Raw genomic sequence first — 14,436 nt, forward strand, 5'->3', positions numbered from 1 at the left:
GGAGGGGAGAGGGAGGAGGGGGGAGGGACGGAGGGCCGAGATGTCACCTCAGCCCCGCAGCGGCCGCTCGGCACCGCCGGGCGCCCACACCCGGCAGCAGCAGCGGCGGGGACCCTAGCGGCCGCCCGTTTAGTCACATGGCGGCGCCATTTCCTCTGCCCTTGCTTCGCCCTTAAGGCCGCTCTGTCGCCGGCGGTGCCCGTCTCTCACCCCACACGGGCGGCTGCGGACGGTCGCCGCGTCCCCTGTCTTGCCGCCGGTCCCCGCCACACTTAAAGTACCCAGCGCGGCGGAGACACACGGGTGGTTAGAGCGAGAGAAGGGGCATGGGGCGGCCGGCTGCTCAGCTAAAAACAACCCTCTCCTAATAAAGCGATGGGGCCCTGGCCGCGGCGCCGCACTCCACGCGCCCTATAAATACGCTCCGTGCAGAGCCGGCGGGCTTTGGCCGGCGCGGCTCTGCAGGCGGCGCGGTGCAGCGGAGCGGAGCAAAACCAGCGGGGCTGCCACTGCCGCCAGGAGAACCTGGGCCTCGCACCCTGACACCCCAGCAAGATGCCCCGGGTAGACGCAGACCTCAAGCTGGACTTTAAAGATGTCCTGCTCAGACCTAAACGAAGCAGCCTCAAAAGCAGATCAGAGGTGGGGGCATTCAAACCCAGCATGTTTTACCTCCATTCTTAGCGCCTAACTTCATTAACCCTCCTTCCCTCCCTACTTTTATTTTTATTCCTCAGTCTAACGTAGCGATGCCTTCCCCGATCGTAACGCCCTATGCCTGACGGGGGGGGAATGCCGCTGTTCCGCGGTGGAGGGGGGGCCGTGGTTGCGGAGCCCGCGGCGTGGCCCCCCCTCTCCCCTCCCCCGAGCGAGGCGAGCCCCAGAGGAAGAGGAGGCGGCGGCGGGCGCTGCAAAGCCGGTGCTGCACTGTCGTCCCCCGCTCCTCAGCAAAAATAAAAAGGGAGTGGGGTGGGGAATGAGGGGGGAGAGGGGGGGGAATTGTTTGCTCCTAACAGGTGCCTCTGCGGATTTCTGCGGCGCTGCGCGGGGGGTGACCTCCGGTTTCCGGAGGGAAGCGGGGGGGGGGGGTTGCCTGCCGTCGGGGCAGCGTTGAAGAGGCAGGTCAGGCAGGAGGTAGGGGGCTGCCCGGCTACGCGCCCCGGAGCTTGGGCCAGCATAAGGCGGGGGTGCGGGGCGGCAGGCATCTTCGCTTTCAGCCGCGGGGGCTGCGAGCAGTGCTGTTACCGAGTAACTGACACCCTGGTTAAAATAATAATTTTTAAAAATCTAGCAATAATAAAAAACAAGCAGCGAAGGTGTGGGGGAGCGCTATCCGCAGCACGGGGTCCTCCGGGCTGGGATCCCGTAAGGTGTCAGATCGGGGCAGTGATCCCATTTCACCCTCCCTTAATGTTAACCCCCGCGACCCGCCTGATGCTGCCTGACCTGCACCGGCACTGCCCAGCAACCCCTCTACTGCCCGGGGCTCCGTGTCCGTGCTGGCCCACTGTTAGCCGTGATGTTGCTGGAGTTATTTCTCTGTAGGGATGAGGAAAGATCCGAAGAAATGCCATGAGGATTGCTTCTACAGAAAAAAAAAAAAATTAAAAAAAAGATGTCTGCCTCAGGGTTCAAGGTGCTGCCTCGATTACCTCACATAACCCCAAAGTTAACAAAAGATTTGCTTTGACTAGTGAAGGAATTACGTTGTGTTGAGGGATGGAAAAAGGATTAAGCTTTTCTCCAGGGGTAACAGTTGAGAGAGACCAAGACAAATCAAGTGAGACTGCAAACACAAATCTGGAAAGCGAACTGGGGTGACTGTGTTTATTCTGGGCCTATGTGCAGGGATTTTGAGGGCAGCAGCTAAGCAAAACTTTTGCCATTATGAAGGTGTAAGATTGGAGATGCCTTCTCAGTAGGAAGGTAAGCTCAGGCTCGTAATTTTTAATTTACAAAGAATGGTGTCCTTTCTGAGTAACTGCTTGTTGCGTGCAATTGCTGTTCATTTGCTTGGGCACCAGTAGTCCCCTCTAAAATTCTCTGCTCTAGCCTGGCAAACAGGTGGAGCTGTGCTCCACCGAGTGACACATGGCTCCTCAAAGTGCCATGTTTTGTATATTTAGTTGTGTGCAGGCTGTGGAATGAAGGGCTGCTGGGAGTGGAAAATGATAGGAGGAACATGAGCTGATACGGCAGGGTTGTAATGGTTGGCTATGATGAACTGTTAAAAACATTTCACATGAGAAAAAGTGCATGTCATGAGGGGGGTCAGTGAAAACTGATGAAGGTTAAGAAATTGGACACCATCACTGAGGCTGTAGCAACAGGAATAAACAGTTTCTGTGAGAGCCAGATCTGAAATGGACGTCTGCTTCAAAACAAGAATATAAATAAATAGTTCTGGCAGAGGAACAGAGGCAGCATACTACAGTGCCTGTTACCCAGCAAGCTGCTGCTTTGAAGCTTATATCAGCAAGCGTCTGCTTCTCTGGTGTGAATGCCTCATTTTGTGGAAGGATTGCTTTGTATGCAGTAGCTAGGATGAAGTCAGCTTCTTAGGCAGCTTGGGGTGTTTGCAGTTCCTCTTGTAGGTCTGCGGTGTTGGTGTTTGGTTTTGATTCCTTGTACTGCTTTAATTTTCCATAATTGTTTTCTCTTTTTGAAGAGATACTAGCAAATTTGAAGCTTGAATTCACGTGTCATAATTGGTTAAAGCAATGATTGGAGTGGAAGCAGCACTACCTGTCCATGGGGGGTCTTGGTACTCACATAGTCTAGTATTCTTGCCTTTGCTGGATTTGTTCTGCAGGCTGTCTGTTAGAAGTTCACCTTAGGTGATTTCCTTTAGGAAGTCTAGTCATTAATTTAAATTTGTAAATTCAAAGAAGTCTTTAAAAGAACAGCTAATGTCGTAGTACTTTCATATGTCAAAGGTCTGGGTAGGAGTTAGAAAATAAATTTTATTATTTTCTTTCTGAGGAAGCTTTTACTGCTGAATGATTGTGAGCAATCCTAGAATTAGAAATTATTTTCTTATAATACATAAGCTATAAATAATGAACTATAAATTAGCGTTACCACCCAGGAAACAGACAAAGAGATGAGTTACTGGAGGAACTCAGGAAAACCAGTTAGCTATGTGATGCCTCTCAGGATGTGCATTTTGACCACACAGGTCTGGTGATCTTTTTACAAGAACAGCATAATATGCTAAAATAAGAACAGAGAATGGCAGCCAGGATGATCAGCAGTTTTCACTGGTTTCTGGATGAGGAAAAACCTAAACATATTAGGACTACTCAGTATGGAGAAGAAGCAGTTGTGGAGAATAGGCTGGAAGTCTATGAAGCGAGGAGTAAAATGGGGAAGGTGGAACAGGAGTGGGTGTTGATTGTCTCTCAAACAAGAAGTAGGAAGTACTGAATGTAATTATCAGGCAAAGGTTGTAGTTTTTATGCAACATGTATTTGATCTCTGGAATTTATTGCTGTGGAATATTGGAGAAGCTGAAGGTGTGAAGGATTAAAACAATTACAAGATGTGTTCTTTATCTATGAGTGACTATTTAGCACAGTCGATTGAAGGAGACCTTTGCCTTTCAAGGTCTATAAACATCATCTTCTTGGGACCTGGGAAGGTATGCTAGGGAGTTTTTTCAAAACTTGCCTCATTCCTGTATTCCCTTCCCAGACATCTGCTATTGGCTGTTTGGGGAACTGGGCCACCACATAAACATCTCCAGCCCAGTGTGCCATTTCTCCTGTTCTCATAGAACACAAGCCTCACTAGGGGAATCTGTACAATTATCCCTCATTTATGCCTGCCGTGAGTATTATGAACGGTGTAGATAATTTTATGAGATCTATCTAACTGGCTGGCTGAAGGAAGTAATGTATGAGAAGTTAAAATGTAAGTTGAGGTGAGAATCACTGCAGGAGTAATGGCCTGGTGTTTCCTGCATAGCTTTGCATCTTGTCTCAGTCTTCTTTTAAACAGACTCCTCTACTTATTTCTTAAGTTAATTTGAAAGAGATGTTTTTCCTCTGTAAAACTGTAAGGCAGTGGTTCTGGGACTATTGTCTGTGTAGAACTGGTTGTGTGATACTCGTGTCTTTTTTTCCTTGATCATAGTTAATAACTTACATTAAAGGGAGTAAAGTACATTCATTTTATTTAAAACATGTCACCTTAACAGTGCTTTCTCATGTTAGCTTCAGCCAGAATTCCCATAAGAATGTTACATCATCAGTTGATGGGTGTAGAATTGGGCTTCTCTGATAGTAAATGGGAAGAATGGTCAGTATCCCGTATGATTGATGTATCTTAACTTGTTCATGAAAGCAACCTTTTTGAGCTTATAGAAAGTGAGAACCTGTTTCATCATATATCACAGGTGTTCAAGATCCTTCTCTTACACTAGCCAGTAATAGCCCCCCCACCATATTAATCAGAACACAATATGACAGTGCTCAAAATATGTTGTAAATAAATAATCCAAGTCTTGTATTCTTTATATTGCCTCCTTTCTGGTGATGAATTTTAGTTCAGTTCTGGTCTCTCAGCGTTCTTGAATTAAAGATGAAGTGAGGAGTAATGAAAACTATGAAAGACCCTTCCTTTCCACTGTTACTAAAGAGACTAACCTATTATCTTACAGTTACACATTTCTTAGAGATTTCCCTCTTTTTGCAACATGCTAAGTAGATCAGTGGGAACTGATCTAAATTTGGTGTTGTCTCTTGCAAATGTAAGGAACAGAATGCCTCATGTTGTCATGTCTGAGGGTGCTGAAGTCAAAGTAACTTTGAAGGTGAAGGCTGAACCTGTTACAAGAAATCAGCTTGGAAACTAGCAGCTTTGTGGTTTAATAAGCCAGGGTATGAATGTTCACATTTGTTCACATTGTATGGCAAGAGTGCTGGTAACCAAGCCAAAAGTAAAAGCTTGCTTTAGTATATTGTCATTTACATCGAAGATTGTAACAAAATCCTCTATGCCCTGGAGACAGAGGGAGTTCCAGTTCTGACTTCTGTGCAGTTAGGACTTCAAGTTTCTCAGGCAGCCAAGAAAACAGCCAAGGTTACTTCCATTTAAAATACTCTGTGGTCCTCATTTTCCTTTCCAACACTTTCTGACTTGTTTATATGTATATAGTTCCATTTTGATGGTATTTTTCTCCAGCAAGAACAGAAGTCATTATTTTACTTTTATATTTTGTTTCTCATTTGGAAGGCGGAAGTTGTAACCAAATAAATAAATGAAGTGAGGGAGTACTGGAATGAAAGAAAGAACAGGAAATGTGAGGAAAATTAAGAGGCAGTGCCCAGAACTGCTGTATCTGAAGTCAGTGGCAAAACTCTTGTTAGATTGCAATCAAACACTTAAAAGAATGTGTGCCTCTTCTTTGCAGGTTGACCTCACGCGCACCTTCACCTTCCGCAACTCCAAGCAGACCTACACGGGAATTCCCATTATAGTGGCAAACATGGACACTGTGGGGACGTTTGAAATGGCTGTGGTTATGGCAAAAGTAAGTATTGATTCTCATTTCTGCAACAATTGGGAAGTCACTGGGTGACAGTGAGCACCCTTTGAAATTTTTAGATACTTTTTTTGGAAACCAGGCAGGGCATGAATTTAAAGAATCCAGAACAAGAAGATGTTTTTTCATTGCAAAGCAGCTGTGCTTTTACAGCAATACACTTAACAGAGCCAGGGCTCCAAATAAAAGATACTTTCAGTGGAGAGGCTTACTAGGAAATTTTCATCTTGGGTGTAGCTCAGCTTCACTTGCAGCTTCTAGAGCTTGGTTTTTGATGCCTATATTGTGCTTCATTCCAGAAAAAAGTTTTGATAGTGTAGGTTACTGGGTAAAGCTGCAGCCGTCAGGAGCCACTTGTCAGTTCACCTCTGGCTTCAGGGCTCACCTTAATTTCTTAGTGTGTTTAAGCACATTTGAAATATTGACCATAATTCAGGAAACACATCAGAAACCTGATCCCAAAAGGTCAGCTAAGTATGTTAAGTTACTTTTGAAGAGGCGTTTGCAATTGCCTGATCTGTTACTCAACATTACTGCTTCTTTCAAGCAGGATGAGCCTATACTTAAATGGGAATTTCTGATATCTTGTTACTCTTCAGCTAAGGGGAGGATGAATAACTTTGACATTAATATCAATTTTCTTATTTTTGCTAGCATGCAATGTTCACTGCAATTCACAAGCATTATTCTGTGGAAGAATGGAAACTGTTTGCTGCCAATCACCCAGAATGCCTTGAGGTACATTTTTGTAAATTATTATGGTTTATTGCTTTGTTCTGAGCTCACATACACTGGAGTCTTTTGGGAATACTGTTGTTAAGTGAGGTTTTGGGGTATGAAGATATTTGCTGCTCTTAAATGCATCAAGGGAAGTGACTTGTCCTGATTTAAAAATAATAGCTTTACAAATTCATTATGAAAACCCCTTTGTTATGCAAAAAAGGAAAAGTTTATACATTCTTGGAAGCAGAGAAGCGTCCTGAAAAAAGAAGAAAGAGCTGCTTGGAAATGTCTTAACTTCTGTGCTTCTCTTGCTGTTGGGAGCTGTGGTAGTGCTGATAAGGAAGAAGCTAAAGACCACAAATGCAAATAGCCTTGAATAAGCCAGCCACAAGCTGGCCCTGCACACCCTTGTGCTAGGCAGGGTCTTTGCTGTCAGGCATGGAAGTAGACACAGAGTCTGTTGCTGGAGGGGCCCAAGTGCTGGGCCCAAGCAAGGATGAGCACTGACAGTTGTCATAACCTGTGTGTAGTCCATTTACCTCCTTGCACTAGAGCTCACTCTGTGCTACTGTGCTGCCCCACTTGTTCACAGCATCTGAGCCTGAGCCATTACAGAGAAACACCATTTTGTAAATTCAAACAGTGACTTAAGTTCTGACTTTTACATCCAAATTTCTTCTGTGTTCTTCTGGCAGGCCCCTGCACTGAGAGAGGCAGGCTGTCTCCCCTCCTCCTCCTCCTCCTTGGAGTTCAGTGCAGTTTTGAAACTTTTTCTGCATAGAAAAGAATGTCACACAGCAGTATGGTATCTTTACCTGTGGCATTTATTAGAAGTATATTACGAACATTACTGATTACAGGATTGTCTGAAAGCCAGCCTGTCACATAGATTCATCAGGGTTGCTTATATGCCACTCTAGGGCAGAAAGTGGTCCCAGGAATATCCCATGTCTGAACACTTTGGCATTCAGCTCATTTGTGGTTCGTAATCACTGCAGTAGGATAGTGATTATAGTGATCATAGTGATTCAATACTGACTTGGTCCTTGACCTTGGGTCTCTGCAGGGGTCTTGTGGACCAACAGCTGTGGAAACTATTATTCTATTGGGAAGAATTTCTAGGAAGACAAAGGAGGAAGCAGTCGGCTTTCAGTGGTAGCAGACCCTGCTTGGCAAGTGGGTCTGACTGCATGATCTCTGGAGGTCCCTTCCAAAATTGACTGTTCTGTGATTCTGTTGATAAAGGAAGTGTTTGGTGAACTTAAAGACACAGATTCCACCCTCTGACAGTGCCTCAAATTTTGCTGCTCTACCTTCCTGGAAGTATATCAGTTTAGGAGTTCTTTTGTGTTTTTATTAATGTATAATGTGTGGCTGAGCCTTCCTCTATCTCAGGTGATTATATTTGCTTATGAGAATTCACTTGTGATGAAGAACTGATAAAATGCTAATTTTGCTTTATTTTAGAGCCTTTAAACAAAATCAGAAGTAATGCATTGGTATTTCCAGAAAGGTACTTATTTCATATTATATAGTATGATTTTCACTAGTTTCCAGCACAAGTTCTCCCAATACAATGCAGAACTGTGGTGTTGATCCCAGTTTTTACAAACTATTACTCCCTTTTGTTGTCTCTGTAGCATGTAGCAGCAAGCTCAGGTAGTGGAAAAGCTGACTTGGACAAATTAAGAAGTATTCTAGAGGCCATTCCACCTATCAGATACATCTGTCTGGACGTGGCAAATGGCTACTCCGAGCACTTTGTGGAGTTTGTGAAGTCTGTCCGTGCCCTGTTCCCACATCACACCATTATGGTAAGTGTGTAGAAAGGGTGGAGGGGATGTGTGGGAATTCTGTCCTGGCCCAGGGTGCTATAAACCTCTTGTCTTAAAAATAAGTGCACAGATACCCTTCTAAGATTATAAGGAGCAGCTCTATTCATTTACTCTTTAAATTCAGCGAGATGGTAATGGAGCCAAATGGTGACTGTGTAATAACATGTTGGCATTATCAGTCTTCCACTGTTGATAGTTTGTGGCACTGTTCAGTGTGTGCTCTGATACAGCAGCTTGATGTTGGCATGGCAGGCTGGGTGGATTCCATTTTTTTCCTACTCAACATTCTCCTTCCCACACCAGATGTGACCTCTAATCATAAAGTGTGTGGATTTATTTTGGTGATTCCAAGCTGAGGTTTGCTGTGGGAATGCGCTGACGTTTCTGGCCAGTTGAGGCCAGAGGCTGTTTCTGTCTATTTGATCACTATGAAGACAGCTGAATGTAGACTAATCCTTGCTTATGATAAGAATCACAGGAGTGTTGTGCAATTGTGAATGGGGTCATCAGGGAGCAAAATAGTCAGTGTTGGTGCTTTTCATGCAGCTTCTTTGATGTTGCTGTCCCTTCTCAGAGTGCTAATGCTATGCTTCCTCCAACCCTTTTGGGCTAAGAGTGTTTTCATTGACACAGGACTTCTTGCAGCAGAGCCCTACTGCTTCTTCTTGTTTCCCAGGGCCCTTGTCTTCAATTTTTTTCCATGAGAATTGCAGAAATTCTCAAAGGAGCAGGTTCTTTGTGTGGCTACCAGCCCTACTTCAAACTGGGCCAGAAAAAAATCATGTGTTTAGGCAGCATTTTCTCTTTTTTATGCCAGACACAAAGCTTCACACGTGTAGAGTAAATGTGAAGTGGTCATAAATGCACTCTCTGACATGCTTAAAGAAGAAACTGCATGTTCAAACTTCTCAGTAGAGACTATGTTCCTACTTCCTCCCATGTCAGAGGAAAGCAGTGTTGTTGCCTCTAAATGACGGAGGCATTGGAAAATGGAAGTGGCTGGAATGCCTGCTATCAGCAGATGTGGGAACCTCTTTGGTATGGCCATATTTCCCATGGTTTTACAGAGAACTTCTGGCAGTGTGAAATGATACATACGGATTTTTTAAGCTTCTGGCTCACTGCAGTGAGGGAAGAAGCTGTTTCCTTGCTTTGGAACTAAAGTACTGTCCCTAGTGACTTGACTACTCCAGTGTCTTTGAGTTCAGGAGTTGTGGGAGATTAAGCTACATAATTAAAACAAAACAAACCAAATCTCTATCAGGAGTGGAAAGAAAATTGTTTGTCATCCCCTCCTCCACCTCCCCACAGACCGGTGACTTTGCTGACTGAGGAAGGAACTCAACCAAGATTAATTGTGCAGAAGGCACAAGAGGTCAATGTCGCAGTTGGATATGAAGCCCAGATGTTAGTCCAAGGTCCATAAACCAGTCTCATCCACCCCTCACATCTGTTAAGCTACCTGCTTGGTTTCTCTGCTTCTGTGATTAAGGTTATTGTTACTTCAGGTCTCATTGTACTGACAGCACCACCTGGTTAAGCACATATATAGCCTTGACCTGGTTAGTTGCCTTACCTGATCATTGCTTCTTTCTTTGGGCTTTGTTTAATATGGCTTATCTTTTCAACCTCCTACGCAGGGACAATTTTGATTCCTAAAAGGATGCTAACAAACTTGAGGCGTTCAAAACCCTTTTGTTTCCAAAGCCTGCAGTCCCTGAAAGTCTCTGATTCAACTCAGGACATACACCTCTACACTGCTTCCAAATAAGTTTACTTTATGCTCTCTACCAGAATGGCCTTTTGAAGCTATTCCTGGCTGAAATGCAGCAGCTTATCTAGGCTCCTTTTTGTGATACTCTGGAAGACATGTCCTGCTGCTACCTGTTCTCTCTGCTTTGATGTCTCTGAGCTATGCCTGCAGTATGCACTCTGCTGTTGTGTCTTTCAGACAAGAGAGTTAGCAGTTAAATAGAAGGTATAAAAATAAAGAAGCTTTCTCATAGCTGAAAGTGATCTCTGGGACCTTTCAGGCTGTCTTGTTTGCATTCCTCAGCATGACCATTCATTCCACAGTCAGCTGCGGTGCAGTACATAACAGGAACCCAACCCCAAGTCTTAGGGAATGTGTATTCCCAGAAGCCATGTAATGGGTTCAGCTCTGAGTCTGAAAGGTGATGTGCAAAGCAACTGTGGTGGCTGATACTTCAGTGGAGATGGAGGATCTCTTTTGTGTAACAACCTTTAAAACACACATTTTTGCCCTGTTAAATGCTTGCTTTTATAATCACATTACCTTACTTTCTTCTGCCTGGCTCTGACACAAGCTCTTGTTGTATTAATTTACAAAGATCAGTCTCTCATGGAAACAAAAGAATAGGGAAGACAAACAAGGGCACAGTGGTACAACATGACTTGCCTTAAATCACCCATTAGATTGAGGAACTAGGAAGAAGAATCAGTATTCAAGATTCCTGACTGTCTCACAAATGCAGCATTGCCTTCCAGAATCAAAAGTAATGGTCCAATGGGGTCTTTTGCTGTAGTACAGCATCATGTGCTTGGGTTGTGCCTACTCTAAGCAAATGTAAAGCAAAACTTGGGTTGACATTCGTGGTGGAGGGTCAGAGCCTTACTTATTACAGTAAGCAAAGTCTTTTTTTATTAGTGTAATTGTAGATGTTAGGGCTCTTCCATTTCACTGGAAGTCTGTTTTGCAAGCTAAGATATCTTTGCCAGCAAACTTTGTCAAGATCTTAGTCCTAAGTTTTGCTTTTCATAGTATTTTCTGTTCATTATATAGAAGAAACCCTAGAGAGGGTAGCAGGGAGTGAAGGAAAAAACTGGGGCAGGAGCACACTTGCAGATGCAGTGGCACCCACAAGGTGTGGGCCAGAGAGCAAGGCAAGTAGAATTGCAAAGCAGGAGCAGAGGGAAATAGCAGGGCCCAGAAACTGTTGCTCCCTTTGGAGTCAGGAGCAGAACTTCTCAGTGCCTTAGTGGAGGTGGAATTCAGAGTGAGCCATGGAGACTTTCCCCAGTCTGATCTCTGGAACAAGCAACAGAGTCAGTCCAGTCATGGCGTGTCCAACAAGGCTGGGGTCTCAGAACAGGGTCAGCTGGGATCCCACTGTAAGACACAGGGACGCTGCCTGAACTTCCTTGGGTTGTTCATAATACTGATTGCTAACACCCACCTAGTACTGCTCAGCCTTGTAAAAGACATCATCTCTCCATCTTATGGTAAAGTATCCCTTGCTTTGGTGGGTGGGAAGTGTCCTTTGGCAGTGTTCCTGATAGTGTGGAGGCACAGACTGTGCTTTCCTCCAGGATACAAGAAGAAAGTTTGAGAACTGTTGTCACAGACACTTCTACCCAGCTTGATCCATTGCCATTTGCCAGCAGCTTTCAATCAGTGCTGCAGTGTTCTTGTCTTAGTGTGAGGCAGTATTTATAGCAGGCTTTTATGAGGCACAGTATCAAATGCCTGACTGAAATTCAGAGGCACTGCCCTACTGTGTTCACTAATTTTGTATCTCTGTCAGAGAAGCTGTAGGCTTTCTAATCCTGTTAGGTGAAATCTTGATCCCATTAAAGTCAGTTAGTAAACTCCCTTTGACTTTTCTGAGGCCAGGATTTCCTTCAGGACTGACCCACTGTTCAGTCATCCTGGGTAATGCTGGAATGAGCCAGGGTGACTCTCACTTGAAACCTCACTCTGAGTGATGGTACAGCTGAATGTCACCCTGAGTGTGTAAGACCAGGGCCACAGCCAGGGTAGTTTCTTGTAGCCCCTAATAACTGTCTGCACTGAAAGCATGGTAGCTTATCTGACTTTTCAGCTGTTACTGATGCTCTTATTTTACAGCCAGACATAGCAAAGTTAAATTAGCACTAAGGTAACTACTGCTTTCAACAAAGCCAGTTCTGCAGTAAATTAGAGTTGCATTGGTACATGGGCTCATGATTAAGATGAGCATGGTTTTTCAATAATACAAAACATCCACTATGTCTCCTGGCTGCTTGCCCAAATACAGTACAAAATTTAGTCTGTAAGTGGCTTATTTGTACAAGATCCAGTTACTTTACTTGCTTTATATTCTTAGTTAATTTTAAGTGGGTTTCAACTCTGTCGTCTGAGTCTTTCTTTATTCACCTTTTTTTCAGTTGAAGTACCTTACAAGTGGGGCTTTCAAAAGCTGTTTTGCTTCAGTTCAGCTGTCCTACTGGCATCTGTGGTAAAGCAAGCATTGGCTTCAGTGAAAGTAGAGTTCAGCTGGATGTGAGAAAACAGCTTTCCCTCTTCAGCTGTGATATTAGGGTCTCTTCACATACAGATATCTGTGCCTCCCTTGTAGTGGCTTGGTTTTTTTTTTGTGCTCTCTGAAGTCTGCAAAAGGTACCTAAATGAAGCAAGCCTGTCATTGGCAGGTAGAAGTCTGCTATGTAGAGTTACATGTCTTCCCTGAAGATTTGTTAAAGATGTGCACATTCAGAAAACACAGAAACCACTGATGTGTCTACAAGAATTCCAGAAAAAAAAAAAAATGCTGGGGACACAAGTGCTTTTCCCTGCTATGATGAGCATTTTGAATGAACACATTCAGTTCCAGCATTCTCTAGCACTAACTTAACATTAAACATCTGGTTAGCATTTCTAAAGAGACAATTTGACATCCCACTATGCTCTGCTAATAAGAAGACACTGCTGTTCAAGTTAAATACATATTTGATCCCAAATCTGATGGAGCCACCGACTTTAATACCCATTGGTTCCTGTTTATAAATCTGTTGTAAGTGCTCCAGTATTTCACCAAGTTGTGATGTGCTGTGTGTCATAATACATAGATAATCATCTGCCTTGCAGATGTTCACTGCCTCCTTAATGCTGTAAGCAGCATGCTCTCCATCACTCCACCTTGGAGTGTACACCACTTGGTATAGCAAATTGCCACTGTGCAGAAAGGAAGCAGCACTTAACTGGAAACACCATACCTATTATGTATTCTTTATTTCCCAGCTGTTCTATTTTGTTTTATTTTTAATCAATATCATGCAGTTTTGAGCAAAGTTAAGTGGTCCTGTGATGTAGACCAAAAATTGTTGCCTAACATTATCAGTGTTTTTATAAGTGCCTCGGGTGATGCCTTGTTAGCTATCTCAAGCTAATAAAAGAGGGAAGTAAAATTCATTAAAAATAAATAAATGGTAAAATAGGAGCCAACAATCAGTAAGTGGAGAACAGGCCTTGCCCAGTATTCCCTTGGTGGCTCCTTGACTTCAGCAGGCGTTTTGCTTCAATAAAAAAAGAGAAAATATTAAGTAAGCTTTTTAGGACTTGCTTCCTGCTCTGTCCATATCAGTACTGCTTCAAACACTTGCCGAGTCCTGGGATATCATTACATAAGAGGTTTTCTGAACATCTCTAGACACAAGATTCGTATATTCACAGATATTTAGCCCATTTCAGTAAAAGTACAAAATTTGTGATGTGTGCAACTGGACTTTTTTCGTGCAGGTTAGTGTTTTTTCTAATTAGGAACATGACGCAGACATGAGACAAGCCTCAGAGCTGAAATTCAAACTATCCTACTTGGTTTTCAAGTGTCTGTGGGGATGATAGGTCTGATAGGATTCATGCCAGAGTTCTGAATGGGTGTTACAGCAGATCCCCTCTCAATCACTTACTAAGGTCGTCAGAGTTTGGGGGGGGGTCCCCACTGACAGAAACCTAGCCAACATTATTCTGCTTTACAAGAAGGGCATGAGGGAAGACCTGGAAACCTACAGATGTGTGAGTTTTCCCTCATCTGGAAAACTTCTAGAGGAGATCATATTGGGTGCTGTTGAAAGACATTTAAAGAGTAATGCAATATTCAAGTATAGTCAACATGGGTTCACAAAGTAAAAGTCCTGTTTAATTTAATATCCTTCTATGGTAAGGTCACCAGCCTAGAGGTTGAAGGGAAAGCAGTGGATGTAGTTTTTCTGATTTAGTAAAGCTTTTGACACTGTCCCTCACAGTATCCTTCTGAACAAGTTGTCCAGTTATGGGATGAACAGGTACACAGTGTGCCAGGTGAAGAACTGACTGGCATGGTGCAAAGGGTTATAGTGAAAGGGGCTACATCTGGTTACAGTGTTCCTCAGGGCTCAATTTGAGGGCCATTTCTGTTCAATATTTTTATTGATGATGTGGAGGTAGCAGTTCAATGCACTATTAGCAGGTTTGCTAGTGATACTAAGCTGTGAGCTGCTGTTGACTCTATTTGGAAGTCATCAGTGACATGAAATTTATCAAGTCCAAATGCCAAATTCTGCACTTGGGATGGT

The 14,436-nt window shown here is 43.8% G+C and overlaps 1 protein-coding gene across 1 annotated transcript in view; it reads left to right on the top strand.

Annotated features, from left to right (window-relative positions):
- Positions 1-224: 224 nt before the first annotated feature.
- GMPR (guanosine monophosphate reductase) overlaps positions 225-14,436 on the top strand; it is a 43,403-nt gene continuing 29,191 nt past the window's right edge. The window contains exons 1-4 of the mRNA XM_008497140.2: positions 225-642; positions 5,414-5,533; positions 6,200-6,283; positions 7,909-8,082. Coding sequence (XP_008495362.1) covers positions 556-642; positions 5,414-5,533; positions 6,200-6,283; positions 7,909-8,082 — 465 coding nt within the window. The 5' untranslated portion in view covers positions 225-555. The remainder of the gene's footprint in view (positions 643-5,413; positions 5,534-6,199; positions 6,284-7,908; positions 8,083-14,436) is intronic.

Source organism: Calypte anna, chromosome 2 (genome assembly GCF_003957555.1).
Source record: "Calypte anna isolate BGI_N300 chromosome 2, bCalAnn1_v1.p, whole genome shotgun sequence".
NCBI classification, from domain to species: Eukaryota; Metazoa; Chordata; class Aves; order Apodiformes; family Trochilidae; genus Calypte; species Calypte anna.